This window comes from Excalfactoria chinensis, chromosome 15 (assembly GCF_039878825.1).
Source record: "Excalfactoria chinensis isolate bCotChi1 chromosome 15, bCotChi1.hap2, whole genome shotgun sequence".
In the NCBI taxonomy this organism is placed as follows: domain Eukaryota; kingdom Metazoa; phylum Chordata; class Aves; order Galliformes; family Phasianidae; genus Excalfactoria; species Excalfactoria chinensis.
In genome coordinates, this window is record NC_092839.1 from 1456282 (window position 1) to 1473576 (window position 17295).

The 17295-nt window shown below is 43.3% G+C and overlaps 1 protein-coding gene across 3 annotated transcripts in view; it reads right to left on the reverse strand.

Annotated features, from left to right (window-relative positions):
• Positions 1-3508: 3508 nt before the first annotated feature.
• ITCH (itchy E3 ubiquitin protein ligase) overlaps positions 3509-17295 on the reverse strand; it is a 64090-nt gene continuing 50303 nt past the window's right edge. For all 3 annotated transcript variants that reach the window (XM_072350233.1, XM_072350234.1, XM_072350236.1), the window contains exons 16-24: positions 16710-16798; positions 15463-15622; positions 15061-15194; positions 10521-10661; positions 8846-8966; positions 8043-8147; positions 7761-7857; positions 7159-7231; positions 3509-6880 (exon numbers count right to left, since the gene is read on the reverse strand). In XM_072350233.1, the coding sequence (XP_072206334.1) occupies positions 6781-6880; positions 7159-7231; positions 7761-7857; positions 8043-8147; positions 8846-8966; positions 10521-10661; positions 15061-15194; positions 15463-15622; positions 16710-16798 (1020 nt within the window). In that variant the 3' untranslated portion in view covers positions 3509-6780. The remainder of the gene's footprint in view (positions 6881-7158; positions 7232-7760; positions 7858-8042; positions 8148-8845; positions 8967-10520; positions 10662-15060; positions 15195-15462; positions 15623-16709; positions 16799-17295) is intronic.

Sequence of the window (17295 nt, forward strand, 5' to 3'; positions counted from 1 at the left end):
AATGCAGGGCCTGGCACGGTGGTGTGGTGCCAGGCCAGCTGTGCCGCGGGCGGATCCACCTCCATGGGCTCATCTGGACGTGGATCCACCTCCATAGGCTCCACTTGGGTGGTGGTCACCACGCTGGTGCAGGTGAGATGGAAACTCAGGGCTCTCTTACCCCTCTCCTCTGCCTGATGGTCATGGCGGGCCCCCTCCTCCTTTTCGCCCCCAGCTCCATCCTCCCACCTGAAACTGGGAGAACTTCCACCCTCGCCCTCTTTGCTGCTGACATGGCTCTTATCTGCCACAGCTCTCACAGGCGAGTGCGTTGCGCGCGGCAGCGGTGACCAAGGTGACCAAGGTGGGGAGGGTTCTAAAATGGCGGCCGCACTGCTGGTCCTGGCATTCCACATAGGATGAGGAGGGGGCTGGTGGCGGCAACACAGCAGGAATGGAATGCGCTCCTGACTGCTCGCACTGTTAAAAGCTCCCTCCCCCTCCCCCTCCCTCCGGCCTATGCAGGCAGCCCTTCAAAGCAACGAACACAGCCACGCAAAACTGCAGCCCGGCCTCGTCCCGCTCACTGAAATCCAGCCCGAGTCCATCCGTACAAACCTCCATCCACACTCACTGCCGCAGCCAAACACGGCACCGAGGTGTGCGGATCCATTCCTTGCCCGTGCTTTGTTTGACTCCAATTCCGGCGGGGAGTCCTCATTCAGACACCTGGAACAACAAGGCACACAGACACATGGAATGGAGACATACGGTACAAAACTCCCTCCTCGCGTCCCGCATGTCCCCCTTCCTTTTCCCACTTGGCTTCTGCTTCGGGCACCACCGAGCCCAGCCGCCAGACAGCACCCACAGCGCCCAGCAGGCTGCCGCACCATCCGGGCCGGCTCAGGCTCTGCCTCCGGGCTTTTGGGGCCGGCCGGCTGACTCCGCAGCGAGACCGTGGAGCCGCCTCTGGGTGCCGGCAGCTCCTCCGTGCCCCCGCACCGAGGCCCCGCACCGAGGCCCCGCACCGAGGCCCCGCACCGAGGCCCCGCCCCGAGGCCCCGCCCCGCCCGCAGCACAGCCCGCTCCTCCCGGCCCCGCTCACCGGCCCCGCTCTGCCGCCATGCTGCACCGCCCCGGAAGTGCTCTCCGCCGCCGCCAAGCACTTCCTGTCACGCGGCTCGGGGCCTGTTGGGGTGGGGGGGCGGCTGCCGTTAAAGGACCCGGTAATGAACGTCTTGTTTCGTGCCTTTCCTCTCGCTTTCTTTCCTTTCCTTTCCCTTCCCTTTTCCTTTCTTCCTTCCTCGCCCTCGTTCCCTTCCCTTTTCTTCCCGTCCACCCTCGGTATCCAGCTCTGCAATGGAGATCATAAAATCACAGAATCACAAGGTTGGAAAAGACCTACAGGATCATCCAGTCCAACCGTGCAGCTGTTACCAACAATTACCAGCAGCTCCCACCAACCCACGTCCCTCAGCACAACGCCCAGTCTGTCCTTGAACACCCCCATGGTCACTGACTGCACCTCATCCCTGTGCAGTGCATTGCAGTGCCTGACCAGCCCTTCTGGGCAGTGACACCTCCTCATGTCCAGCCTGAATCTCCCTGCTGTAGCCTGAAGCCATTCCCTCTGGTCCTGTCACTAATGACACCAGAGAAGAGGCCAATCCCCAGCTCATCACAGCCTCCCTTCAGGAGGTTCTAGAGTGCAGTGGGGTCTCCCCTGAGCCTCCTCTTCTCCAGGCTGAACAATCCCAGCTCCCTGAGCCGCTCCTCATAAGACTTGTGCTCCAGACCCCTCACCAGTTTCGCTGCCCTTCTCTGGACACGTTCCAGGGCCTCAACGTCTTTCTTGTAGTGAGGAGCCCCAAACTGCACACAGTACTCGAGATGCGGCCTCACCAGAGCTGAGTACAGAGGGATGATCACCTCTCTGCTCCTGCTGGCCACACTATTTCTTATACAGGCCAGGATGCCGTTGGCTCTCTTGGCCACCCGGGCACACTGTGGGCTCATGCTGAGCCGAGCATCAATCAGTTCCCCAGGTGAGGTACTTGAGGTGGCCAAAGTGCAGGACTCGGCATTTGGTCTTGTTGAACCTCATCCCATTGGCTTCAGCCCAGCTCTCCAGCCTGTCCAGATCCCTCTGTAGGGCCTCGCTACCCCCAGGCAGATCCACACTCCCAGCCAATTTGGTTGCAAACTTACTGAGGGCGCACTCAGTGCCCTCATCGAGGTCATCAATAAAGATATTGAAGAGGACAGGCCCCAGCACCGACCCCTGGGGAACACCACTCATGACCGGTCACCAGCTGGATTTAACTCCATTTACCACCACTCTCTGAGCCCGGCCCTCCAGCCAGCTCCTTACCCAGCCGAGACTGTACCCGTCCAAGCCACGGGCTGCCAGCTTCTGCAGGAGAATAGCATGGGAGACAGTGTCGAAGGCTTTGCTGAAGTCTAGGTAGAGCACATCAACAGCCTTTCCCTCATCCAGCAGATGGGTCACTGGATCATAGAAGGAGATCAGGTTGGTCAAACAGGACCTGCCCTTCATGAACCCATGCTGGCTAGGCCTGATCCCCCGGTCATCCCGCACATGCCACATGATCTCCCTCAAAACTATCTCCTCCATAAGCTTCCCTGGCACTGAGGTCAGGCTCACAGGCCTGTAGTTCCCCGGATCCTCCTTACAACCTTTCTTGTCAATGGGAGTCACGTCGGCAAGCCTCCAGTCTTCTGGGACCTCACCAGTCAACAAGGAGCGCTGGTAGATGATGGAAAGGAGCTCGGCTGTCACCTCTGCCAGTTCCCTCAGCACTCTATAGTGAATCTCATCCGACCTCATGGACTTGTGGCCGTCCAGTTGGAGTAGTAGGTCTCTGACCGTTTCTTCCAGAATCACAGGGGCCTAGCGTGCTCCCCAGCCGAGACTACCAGGTCAGAGAGAGGAGTACCCTGAGGATAACTGGTCTGACCTTTAAAGACAGACGTAAAGGAGGCATTCAGAACCTCCGCCTTTTCCTTATCCTCAGTGGTCACATTCCCAGCCTCATCCAGCAAAGAGTGGATATTCTCCTTTGTCCTCCTCTTACTGTTAACGTATTTATAAAAGTTTCTTATTCCCTTTCACCCAGCGGCCAGGTTAAATTCGAGCTGGGCTTTTGCCTTTCTGATTTCACCTCTACACATCCTAACGACTTCCTTGTATTCATTCTCAGTTGCCCATCCCTCCTTCCACAGGAGGCAGATTCTCTTTTTCTCCTGGAGCCTCAAGAACAGCTCCCTATTCATCCATGCCGATCTTCTTCCCCGCTGGCTGCTCTCCCAGCTTTTCCCGCAGTCCCTGTGCTGTGACCAACACGAGCGGGGCTCGGGCCCAACGCCCGCTCACATCCCCAGCAGGCAGAAATAGCACACGACAGAATCCCAGCCCACCTGCAGCCCCCAGCAGCAGTTCAGTCCTTCATTTCTACACTCGTGCTTCGTAGCACCAAACCAAGAACAACAGGACGAGCATCTCTTTGAGTCGTTTTATAAAAGTATCTGACTTACGGAGATATTGTTACAGTTACCTGAGTATTGGAAATTACAACACAAGGAAATTTCGACAATGAATTTCAGTACAGTATTTTACCATCCAGTGCTGCTGATCCCAGTTCATGTCCTCGTTCAATAGAGCATATATACACAAACAGCGATGCTTGAAGAAAATGCAGAAGACACCACAAGAATCAGGGGCTGGAGATACCAACAGAACCGAGAGCTGAATTCACAGACTGAGCGCAGCATGTCACAATGATGCAAACAAGACAATTTTAACAGGCTTTTCGTTTTCCGTTTTTTTTTTTTTTATTATTATTTTTCTGCAACAGAAACTCATTGAAATATCAGCTTCCGATGCTTGATCAGATGAAGACATGGCACATTTACTGTGCAGCTTCATACAGGAACACCTGAGCTACCTGGAGCAATAAGGCTTTGTTAATTCGTCCATCAGCAGCTCAGCATCTCATTCAGTTTATCATGTCATTTTCATAAGGCAAAAATCAAAACGGAAGTTATTTGAATGCTTGAGAATTAAATTGGCAGCTACATACGAATATGTATTTGTTAGCAGTATGAATTCACACAGACCAGATTGCTCAAGCAGTGGTTGGAGCAGTAAAGTCATTCATCTCAGCTGGAAGTTCAGTATTACCTGGGATAGCAGATGCTGTGTGGTTATCCACAGCATCCACGGGATGTTTCCACCACATCCCCATAAAGAACAGCAAAGTGCACCAATGCTTCATACGAACAACGTTTTATTTCTACAGAACAAGCTATGGAAAAACCAACAGACTTGTTAGCTTACAAAGCAAAACGTTCAAGTAAACCTTACTTCAGACTTAGAGAACGTCACCAATTGAACACACTGGCAGGTTTACTTTCCTGTTTGGCCAAATGCAGCGTTTCACAGACTGCTTTTCCCAGCTGACTCTTTGTTTGCGGCATTTTAAAGTAAGTTCTGGTGCTTGGGATATCCAGCCCCCTTTCCCCATAAAATACAGCAGAAAAGACACAAACATGCCACTTAAATTAAAGAAAGAAAACATGGAGTAAGTGTAATCTGAGACTGCAAAAATATATACAAGCATTTACCTTTTTCCAGAACTAAACATTTCAACCATAAAAATATTCAACAGCCGTACCCTATAGAACTAGGGCTAAGGCTATTTCAATTAGAACTGCTTTGTGTTTTAAAAATATAGGGCTGAAAGCCTTTTGGGTGATATTTATACATCGACGACATGTCTAGGTTCCCTACGTGAATCAGAAATCATTATGCAGAACACAAACTAGTTCTCTTAGCTTAATCTTGCATTATCCTGTTTAATTTAATCTCTCCTGTAAATATGTTAGATAACTAGATTTCACTGTAAGAATTAACATAAACAGAATATTCATAAGGCTTTTTTCTTCTCCTTGTGAGCTGTAGATGGTAAAACACCCATCCAATGATTTGAAATTGGCAGATCTTCCTCCTAGTAAAACATTGACGCAAGGATAGCTTTAACCACCAGTGAGAAGGTAAAAGGATAATCCCTGTATCATGGGAAACTCTGTCCCACTGCTCTCGATAGGATAAGCATGACAAAAAGAGGCATTTACTCCAAGGCCTTCTCATTCTTCCTTCCAATGAGCGTGCATCACTTTGACTTGATATACTCTTAAAGTCGGTAAAAGTGTAACGTCTTGGATCTTAATAGGCCTGAATCAGACTCTCCCTCTTGTAGCTTAGACGGAAGGAAGGAAGGAAATTCTTTTTTCAAGACTGGAGGTTTGGTTTTAGCTTCCCGCTGCCCTGTTTCAGCTCCAGCAAACAGAAGCCTCTTCAAAACAGCCGCCGTCCCAGGGCTCTGAGCTATGGTTACGCTTGAACTTGTGCTACGTGCTACTTCAAGTGTCACATTTCTGACTATGGCTAACAGCTCGACTCACAGAAGTTGACTTTCCTACCTGCAGATAAGGAAAGAGCTGACCATACCTGAAAAGTGCATTCAGTCTAAAGGAGCAATAAAACCTCACTGTAAACTAGAAGAGAACTGAATATTAACAGATTCTAAAAGAAAGCAAAAGATGTTATCCATCCAGTAAGAACTTAGTACAAAAGCTACTTCCTATGGAAGCAGCTTAGGCTGACCTCGCATAGAAACCTTCCCCAAAATTCTAATCTTTATTGAACTATTTTCTGATGCTCCCAAATGTCGAAAGTCTGGAATCCATGTACAAACTTTCAAGTCCTCCGAGTCTTAGCTAACATTGCATCATCAGTTCCTCACCAAAAATGATAAGTATCATCATTTTCAAAATCCAGTTATTTTGTACCTCTTCCTGAGAAACCAAAGAAATCTTCAGAGAAAACTGACTGCAACGTGGAAGAATAACACTGAGTATAACATCCAGTAACACTTCCAACAGGAAACATCAGTCTGCAAACGGGAATCTACATTGAATCAGTGCAATCCCAGGTGGTCTTGTCTTTTGCAAAACAAGTGAAGAACCACAGTGTTAACATAGTTTGACAAGTTAGATGTGTTACACAGAAAAAGATCCGAACTCCTCAGAGGGCACAAGCAAATCTCCAGCAACTTTGGGCAGACGTTTGTTTTGCTGAAATTAGCAAGACTGTGAGGAAAACAAAGCAAAGCTACGCCCTGGATTGGTGCCACAGTTTGACATCCCCTTAACAGCAGTCTGAGTCCCACTGGCACGTGAGCAGACTCCAGGCAAGGAAAAACAGTCCAGCCACACTTGAATAAGAAGAATAGCTTAAGCGATGAATTTGCTCACAGTAGGCAGAGGACGGTTACAAGTTGGCTCTAATAACACTGCTGTCAAGAGGTGATGATGTTGCTGCAGCACTGCAGCTACTAATGAACTTCCCAGTACATCAGTAGCAAAATATGCTACTAAAAAGGAAAGACAAAACTATTTTAAAAAATCTGTCAGTCATTAAGGACACATTCTAAGTAATGAAAGGTAAAACAAAGCAGAGCCCAAAGCTGTATTAAATCTCTACTTGGGTCAGAATTCCTTTGTCGCCATATCTGATTGCTCTTTTGATTTCTGAAAGTGCTCGGTAGAAATCCAGAGTTTACGTGGATAAAACCTCAGGATAACATCCATTTACTTACACGCTACTATTGTTAAATAATCCAAGTCAAGTTTACTTTACAAGGAAGTGTGCAACAAGCAGAAGAAGTGAAGAAGAACATCACGCTGAGTTCACATTCTTCAAGGTGCAAATCGCAGCTATTCCTGCCCAAAACCTTCTGTTTCTTCAATTGCAAATAACAGCTTTTCCTTCAACTGCTCATAATTCTTATAGGGTGGAAGGTCCAAGCGATTGAAACTGAAAACAAAGAGAAACCTTAAGTACTTAAAGTACTATTTATTACTTTATGTTTTTAGTGGTGTGCAAATCCATGACATTTACAATGGAATCAGCTCCACAACAAAACTGCTTCTCAGAAGTTCAACTATTACTCAACAGAGCTTACTGACATAACCCAGTGTTTTGCTCTCAAAGAATCTCAGCCACTTTCATATCACACCCACTTCCAAAAATCACAAAGCAGATTGCCATCCATAAGAACAGAACCACAGCAGAGTTTGATCCTTTGTACTTACCAGGTGTGACTTCTAGGTAACCAGTTTTCCTTCCCAACTTTCTCAATGCAAAATTTTTGGGGCCCGTTGCTTCCTGTACAAAAATCAAATAATGAATTCTTAGGTCTAACTGCCCATGTATACCAGTAGGTAATACATGACAACAGCGCGTGAAAGGCCTGGAGAGAAAACAAGATTATAACTACTTGCAGAGCACAAAGACATCTGTCTCTCACTATATCCCTCTGAAGAAATCCATGTAGTGGAATGTATAAATAGGAAGAGGTATTCAAAGAAACTCAACCACTGAATCACATCGTTGGTTTGGTACTGGAAGAAATCTCTGGAGTTTACCTAGTCCTTCCACTCTGAGCAAGCACGGATACCCAGAGCAGGCTGCCCTGACAGGACCACGTCCAAACCATCTATCAAGTCACTGATGCAAGGCGTGCTCATATTCCCTCCATCCCCTTTTCTGTCACAGCTCTAACAATATTCAAGATTTAGAAAAAAGATTCCATATAAATTCATTAAAAAAATACCATTAAACACACAGCTTGGTCGTTATTAACAAAACAAAGGTATAAACACGAACATAAAATGCATTAAAGAGGTCTTGTTACCCATGAGGTCAGCAAATCCTCCCACTGGTAATCTGCACGTTCCAGTAACGAACTGTAGAAGTCTCATTCTCTTCTCGTTATCTATTTCTTTCACAAACTGAAAAATAATAATTAACACTGAAGTAAAGCTTAATATTGAGACGTTCACTTCCCCATCACCTATTGGACAGCTGGATTAGCAGTTATCATTTATATTTACACGCTACGTATCTGTTGAGTAATTCTGACTGTTGCTCACTAAGCTGTTGCTGTGTTCTTGTGAGGAAAAAGAAGTCTACAAACCTGCCAGAACCACATTATCTGTCTGCTGGTTCTGGTATAATGCCGGTAGATGGTATGCCTCTGCCAGTCATTCAGATCAATTTCTTGCATTCCACACAGGAGCACCTTTAGGGGAGAAAAAGGATCATAAACACGGAAACTACAAGCTACTACTTTGCTTCTACAGCAAGACTATTGTACTTCAATACTACTGTACTTCAAAGCACCTGCAATCACAATATGCTTGTTTTTAATATTAAACTCTCAAACTTTCACAGCAAATAATAACATCTGCTCACAAAGAAAATGTTGAGATGCCACAAAGAGAAAACCCAGTCATGAAAATGTTTGTATTCAGACATTCAAACTAGGAATGTATACTTTGCCATTGCCTAACCATACCATTCTGTGCTAGAAATACAATGTTCTGCTGCAGAGTACAATTTGGAGAGACCAAAAGCAGCTAAAACCTGGTCCACTCAGTAATCTGACCACCCACTGATATCTGGCTTTTATCTCCCTTGCTTTCCAATTGCTCACTCTTTAAACACATGCAAATCACATTGTCAAGGATTACAAAAACACTGTTAGCCAAAAAATTTATGCTGGCTGAATCTTAACTTTAGAAATGTGTCTAAGTTGGTTGCAAAGAAGAAAGTGAAGAACAACACAGTAACCAAATACTAACGTATACATAAGGCTTCTCTCACGCATCCTGAAAACAGAACCGCCAGCCTTAATGAACTCTGCTCTTCAGACACTGACTGAAATTGAAGGCTTACGTGTAGCAGCCTGGATCTGGCAATAGTCAAAGAATCCTTTACCTCCAGCTCCTTAGCATCAAAATACTGCAGATACTGCTGTGGCAGAATTTCATTGAAGCCTTCAAAAAAGGCTTGTGTCTGTTCCTCAACACCTCGGGAAAGTCTCCATTCTGCGACCAGCCTGGAAAAGACACAGTAGGATCATTTAAAACGGGCTACGCCAACCCAAGTTCATCTTTGTTAGTTTCTTTCGAAATGAACCGTAAGCTGTGTTAAGAAAAATGATGGAAAGTTCTGGGGATAGAGCACTGTATAACTGTATTCTAATTGCATTTGCAACCATTACCCTGCACAAACAATTTAAAGTTAAAACCCTATGTTTCCAACCACTCAACTATGGAAAGCATTTTAGGCTCAAACAGGAGGCAGCATCTACTCATTGATGATATTAATGAGAGCAGAGCAGTCCCTTGCTATTTGGAGGAAGAAAAAAAATGCAGAGCTGTATTCATCTAATATCTAATATCCTCCCCAAAAATCTCAGTCATTATCCACAACACGGTAAAATCGAGGTCAAGTGGTATTGCTGAAGATAAGTAGGACTGCTAGCTTACCAAGAAATGACTACATCCATTTGGAAAGTTCCATATTAGTTTCTGTTAATCATTAAATTTTGCTCTGTGGTAGAAATTCCACTCTCCTTTATTAAAGGGTGAAAAGCAGGCAGGAGACCCGAAGAACTTGAACCAGGGAGTAGCAGATATTATGCCGAATTCAAGCCTAACCTGTCAGGAGAACTGGAATCTAAAGGAGAAATGAAACTCTGGGGAACGTAACACAGGACCCAGAGTGTGACAAAAGAACATTGCTTAAGCTGGAATCTGAGCTCTCCCTGGGTTCCTCAAAACTAGAAGAGAATGGTCTTCTGCAGGTACTCCCTCCTCTCTATCTCAAGGAGTATTTTGCACAACTGCCAATACGTTCCTTCTGCAAAAGTCCTCTATGTAAGATGATGTTGGAGTTCACACCTTAAAGCAGAGCTCGTATACTGCTGCTCACTGAGGACATTTCAAGATGAGAAGGGGATATTCTGAGACAAGGCACCTCATAGCTCACATTTTTCTTCTTTAATCACTCTTGGGCTCCTTTCCTTGCTTTAAAACATTCTGGTGCTGCTATGCCACAATTCTCCATTTTCAACAGTACAACACATTGCACTGTTCACTTGTTACAAACACCATGACATAACAGCACCATATGTTATGGCAGTTCACATGGAAAGCGTTTTTAAAAACTCCAGTTTACCACAAAAGCATCCAAAAATGTCCTTTGGTTAAAAGGAAGCAACAGCATAAAAGACTGGGAAGGATATCAGTAGTCTATGCAGCCAATATGTAAATAATAAATGTGTGCAATGGTATGTTGAAGCACCCGATGTTCACAGTTGTTGTCACAATGTTCTGCTAAACTTAATTATCTCTGGAAAAAAAAACAGATGGAACTTCTACTGAACTGAATCTCTTGGGAAAAGTAATATTGCTAAAATATTGGCATCAATATTTTTCTTTCAAATATGGAATCTGAACAATTGCCACATTTTACCAACATCAGCAATTATCCATGGCCATAATTTCAATCATGCCTCACATTACATAGTTTGACAGCATTGCCTTGTTGATTGAGCTAAAAGAAATGCGAGAGACAAGAGCATTTTAAAATCTTCCTTTAATCTTACCTAATATATTCTTCTTTGTTTTCTTCTGTCACTAGAATGTTGCTGCCATTTGGCTTCAAATCGTGGCTTTTGATTTCACCTAGTATTTCTTTATCAACTGAGAAAAACATTTCCAAGCCACACTCTTCAATATCATTCTCTCTGCAAGGAAGAAAATGTAATCATAAATAACCAGGTCCAGACTGTGCACACAGTAGAAGAGACGGGTATGAAGAATCTTAAGGACTTTTTTTCTTAATTGTTTAGAGCTCAAGAATTAAGTTACAGAAATGTTACACAATAACTGTGGTTTTGCAGCAAGATCTACAGACTTCACCCCACCGATGTGCATAAGTGAACTGTGAGTGAGGTACAGCAGTATCCTTAGATTCATCTGTCACTGGGCTGACAAGTTACCGTGGAATGTCTATGGAATACAAAAACCTTTCAAGTAATGACATTGTTGTATGTTTCATTACCTGCTGCCTTGTCAAGTAACAGCTTTTAAGAAAAAGACTCAGAATGCTTCATGAATTATCTTCAACTCCAGTATATTTATGGGATTATCTTGTGAACATATATCAAAATATCCCAAGCTCCTAAATTAACAAAAGAATACATTCCTGATAAACAGGAATCTTCTCATTTGAAACTTCCAAATAAGAACCACCTTCACCCAACAAACATTGCTCAGATCTTTATCCCCTTTATGTGGTTTAATAGCCAGAACAGGTGCAACATTGCAATTCTTACGCTGATGTGTGCTTCTATAAAGCAGTGATGCACATACACAGACATGCTGCACAGGGGCAGGCAGGGACAAGGTTGCTGTCCCCATGGCAGCCACATGGTGCTGTGCTCTGCACTTGCTGCTAGAGCAGCACTAGTGTTGCACCCATGTTTTGGCTCCTTCCAAGCAGTGCTGGCACAGCATCAGTCCTGCAGCCCCTGAGCCAGCAGGCTGGGCGTGGGGAAGAGGAGGGGGAAGGGACATCACGAGGGCACTGATCTCAACTGACTGAAGAGATATTGCATACCATATGATGCCACGCACAGCAGCAGGAGCTGGGGAAGGGGAATTGCCACAACATGTACTGAGGCCCTGCTTTCCAAGGTCTGGCCAAACACTGTTTAGTACTGAGAGAAGCTGTGGATTTCCATCCCAGGGGGTGTCCAAGGCCAGGCTGGATCTGGGCAAACTGATCTGGTGGTGTCCTGTCTAGTGGCTGGCAGCCCTGCCAGCAGCAGTGGAGCTGGAATTAGATGGACTTTGAGGTCCCTTCTAACCCAGGCCACTCTATGATAAGCAGAGGATAATTGTCTTCTCTCCTTGTATGGCCTTCACTTGACATTTCTCTTTTTCCTCCTTCTCCTTTAGGCTGCCCTTATCTCAACCGATGAGCATTTTGTTCATTTATTTTCCAACCACATTTTCTTTCCCCCCTCTTCCTTTGAGGAGGGGGAATGACAGCATGGTGTGGTTGTTTTCTGTGGACAACTGGCATGAAACCACATGATGAACATTTCCCCAACATAAAACGCAAAACTAGACACTTGTCCTGAACTATGAACACAGAAACATCAATTTTGAAAACATCACCATGATGTGTATTCAGTGCTGTGGTGCAGTGGCACTTCTGAATTTGATCTCTTCAAAATACACACTGCTGCATGAAACCTCAGGAGAGCTGATGGATGGCAGAATAAAATTACTTCTTCCTTTTAAATGAAAGATACCTGCTCTAACTGACCCAGTCTGAGCAGAGCAGCCTCACTAGATGAACTCTCAAGGTCTTTCCAAACAAAGTGTAATTCTACAGATTTTCTGAGACAGTGGGAAAGAGAAAAATGAACTCCTAATAGGCAGAACAGAAAGCGATTAAACATTACTGCAAAGCTTCCTGGGAACTCGCACCAATTGCTTTTTTGGTGATTAATAAAGTGATATCCTCCCTGCCACGTGTGATTTTTTTTTACTGCACATTTACAGCCATTTCCTTCAGCAGTGCTGGTAAGCAAATTCAACTACTGACCTCTGCATGTAGAGCTCAGTGCGCACTGCTGTGAGGTCTGAAGGTTCTACTCCAAGATACTCACATACTTCCGTGTTTACTCAAAAGGGGCAAAGCCTTTCATGGACTCCAGATTAGAAGACTTCTGTATCACTACAGATATGGTAACTGATATACAGTTTGTATTTTCTCTAGAGGTACCTTTCAGATAAGTTCTTGCTACAGCCCTAAGTTTCCTCATTGCTTTTTTATCCAGGGCAATAAACTACAAGTTAAAAAACAAAACAAATCAAACAAAAAAAACCCCAAACATCCAAACTATTAAATAAGAAAACCCTTCAGAACACTAAGTGCAAATTAATACAAGCATATGTAGCCAGCATAGTGGAGGAATTTAACACTTACAGAGTGAGATGTAAAACTTGTTTTTGTCAAGTTTCCAGTTCCCTCCTTCCTATGAAAGCTTCTCCTATCTTTGCCACCAGGGACTGCCGGTCCTACTTGGAAACTTACTCAAACTTTCTGTACTTGGAAAGCTCACACAAACTATCACCTGAATGCTGTCTGGCAATGCTGCACACTTTGAAGTAAAGATGAGGAGGGGGAAGAAGTAATCTGTAACGTCTACAAGTCCTCTTCACTACCACTGATAAGAAGCCTAGTACTGATATTCAGAAGGCTCTGTGCTGTCTTTTTCATTACATTAACACATGCACCAAAAGGACTATACAGAGAACAAATGTAACACACTTCTGCACCAAAAGACACTTCAAGTTATCAGATGTTATTAAAAAAAGCCAAAACACTGCTTTGAAATGTGCAAATGATAGTGCTGAACAAGTGCCCAGCTCACCTGTACTAAGGCAAAGAGGCGACTATTTTTACAAGAGGTGAATACTGCTCCTTCACTCATAGACCCTCCACAGAACATTAATGGATCGAGGCTGTTCTTAAGGTAAATTCTGTTACATGTGTATCTTACTAGAATTTACTCACAAGATCCATGCCCCTTGATTAAAGACCAATCAATGTAGATTTCTTCCCTGTAGCTTGACTTTTTCCTCACTGTTGCATTCTTTTGATTTCTAAAACCCAGCAAGTCACAGGATAACAAATAATGCACTCTTCTCATAAAGAAAAGAATACACACCTACTTGAGACTCTCTAATTACAAGAATCAAGCCTTAGATCTTTTTTTCTCCTTTCAGGTCTCAATTTCATGAACACCAACTACTGATGTTTCCTAATGAAACGTTCACTCACTGCTCCTTTTAGCAGCACGTTGCTCAGCATGGAACAGGCTACTTCTTCAAAACTGATCCCGAACTTCTATTTCATCTTGTAAATACCTCAAAAGATTTTTCACCCTTTCTTCCTCGCTTACAACAACCACCCCAAGATTCATCACCAGAGATGCACTGCTTTTCATCTTTTCTATTTCTGCTTTTTAAAAATGCATCCATCTCCATCTTCTGCAAAGTCCTCAAAGCTTTCTAAAAAATGCTTTATTCTTGAGTGAAACCTGTTTTACCTTTCTAGACACAGAAACCAGCCTAAGGTTGCAGATTTTAAAAGAATTCTTATTTATTATTATAGCAGTAGAAGTTTTAACAGTCTATTTATCCCTTCTACTCCTCAGCCTCCAATTCCTGCTTTTAGCTGTCAGGAAAAGAAAATCACCCCCATTATTAAAACAAATGGTGCGTAATGACCCTGAATCTTGCTATTATAAAATTAGTACCAAATTACAATGTGTTAAAGCTAAACGCTGCTTAAAATTATTTCTAAGTAGTATCTTTATGACACTTCCAAAATAGTTCTGGTCTATAAACTCCAGATCTTTTCTACTTACTGCTCTCTGGAGAGAAAATCTGCAAAGGAGTGAAGGAGGACTTAGAAACAACATGAATGTAGAGTATACAAATGACTGACAACACATGCATGGAAGGTTAGATGTAGAAATGGTCTTAAATCATTCACCTTGGAGCAAAAAAGCAACAACAGCTAGAAAATATACAAGAATTAACTTTAAATCCTTGATATTAACCTTTTAGTAAAAAATGCAGGTATGGCTGACATAAGAATTACGTGACAGTAAACAATAAGCTGCACTTGCTAACTGTAAGTGACTGTAAGTACCAAACCGCTCTATAACTAAAGCAGCAATTTTAAAGCATTACTGAAAGCATTTGTGCTGATTTCTGTTGCTGACTTCCAGTGTCAGTGCAATTGACTCATGTTACCAGTAACAGCATGCAGGGCTACCACTTCTGTCTAGCTCAATTTATTAAAAAACAGTAAGAATGGAACACAAGATGCTGTGCAGAATATCCAGTGAACTAAAAATGCATTGAAGTCTTGCGTATCTAATTATCTGTGCATCTTAAATGACTGCAAAAGTTCCATTACTGTTCTGTAATTGACATACCCTACTGCTCACTGGTGGTTTTTTATTTTTTTCCCAGTAATAAATTTACATTTCCTTTCTGGCATAAGTGAAAAATAAACATTTTATTGCCATTTCAAGAACAAAATCAAGTCAAACTCACTTTACCCAGATGAGAGAGTTGTAAAACTCTGGGTCAACAGATTCTAAATCCTTGAGTCCTACTGGCTTGTTTAAGATACGTTTATAGAACGGCAGAGAGAAACCAGTGTCAATGAATTTTCCATGGAACAAAGCCTGAAGAACATGAAAACAGACAAAATAATGCAAAGGATGATTGAATACTCAATATGACAACATTCTGTACTGCGCACCGATGAAATCTGACAGCCAAATATTACAGCAACCAGGAATATTATAGCTGCTAATATACTTAATTCATAATAGCTATATCCAAAAATCTCATAAAATTTTAGCTCAAAGATACATTTTTAAATTATGCATTTGACGGCAACATATTTTAAGGAAAAATTTCGGGAAACAACTTTAATGTTTTTGAACATACCATGGCAATGAATCTTCCTATAAAACGGAAGTATTTCAGATGGTCTGGATTAATGTAGGAGGCTGGGTTTATCTGTAAGCAGTAGTTATCCTTTCCAGCATATTCAAACAGGCAATACATTGGGTTCAAAACTTCATGTGACAGTAGAAAGAACCATTCCCTGAAATTGCAAACAACAAAAAGTATATTTCAAAAGGTTTAAAATGAGCTTAGCTAACCGATAAGCTAAAAGCAGACCTAGAAACTGGCTAAACACAAGTAGTCAAGTGACTTTTTTCCAGAAGGTATGGCTAAACTGAGCTGAGACTAAGAAAAATGACAATTTAGTAGGCAAAGTTACAAAGTTGTCCAACAGTCAGTAGTTTGGAAAATGACCCCCCATTTTAAAGAGGCAATTAATAATGCTATCATGGATTTAAACTGTAAATTTTTAGGCAGTGCTAATTAATTTATGCTCTTCTCAGTACATTCATGTAAGAAGTCTGACTTGAAAGTACATTTCCACCCATTTTCTGTAAACCTCTACTGTGGTTATCAACAATCATGACAAAGTCAATAAACTGCACCTGTTGAGACAGACTAAAGCAATTCCTAAAGTGAACTGAAAATAGTTTTAAACAGTTTTAAAGACACACAGTGATATTCTAAGGAAAGATTAGGAATAAGCTTCACTAATATTCTGAAACTGCTGCAGTTCAATCACAGAATCACAGAATCACAGAATTATAGGGGTTGGAAGGGACCTCTAGAGATCATCGAGTCCAACCCCCCTGCCAAAGCAGGCTCCCTACACCACGTCGCACAGGTAGGCGTCCAGGCGGGTCTTGAATATCTCCAGAGAAGGAGACTCCACCACCTCCCTGGGCAGCCTGTTCCAGTGCTCCGTCACCCTCACCGTAAAGAAGTTCTTGCGCACATTTGTGCGGAACTTCCTATGCTGAAGTTTCAGCCCATTGCCCCTAGTCCTGTCCCCACGCACTACTGAAAAGAGACCAGCCTCGCCACTATAGCTCCCACACCTCAGGTATTTATAAACCTGGATCAAGTCCCCTCTCAGCCTTCTTTTCTCAAGGCTAAACAGACCCAGTTCTCTAAGTCTCTCCTCATAGGGGAGATGCTCCAGGCTCTTCACCATCTTTGTGGCCCTCCGCTGGACTCTTTCCAAGAGATCCCAATACACTACTTTAGAGAAGTCTTCACAAAAACATGCAGGAAAAAGCACTGTTTGGCATTTTAGTTCAGTTTACCTTGCAACACCTCCGTAATCTAATCCTTCTTCACCAGGGAAAATAACCCACAAACGTCTCCGCAGATCCTGAGGGCTGAAGCTCATTATCTTAGTAAAAGAAAAACAATCAATTTGTGTGAAGAAAACAGCTACAAGCATTGGCTCGGCATACTACTATTACATTTATTCGCTGTGTCAAGCAGCACTGAATGAATAATGAATACATGAAACAGTACTTGCTTACAGAATGTTCACCACATTTGAGGGGTTAAGGTTAGTAGCAACCATACTTCCACAGATTAACAAGTAAAAGAAAGAAAAAGCGATTTCATCGCCACAATTAACACTAAAAAAGTCAAAGGAGAATTGGAAGGCATTTACAAATACTGTACAGAAACAAATCGTCAACATGGTTTCGGTCTCTAAGCATAGTTAAATTTTGCTACTATTTAAATACAATTAATCAGCTTTGTTTTCTTTCAACCATTTCATTACTCGTTTGAAAATCTGTAACGCCATAACAGAGTTCAGCTTAACATATTTTGGTACAAAACTGGGCTTATGTAACACAGAATAAGTGTGCCAACACAGCAGAGCATGCTGAC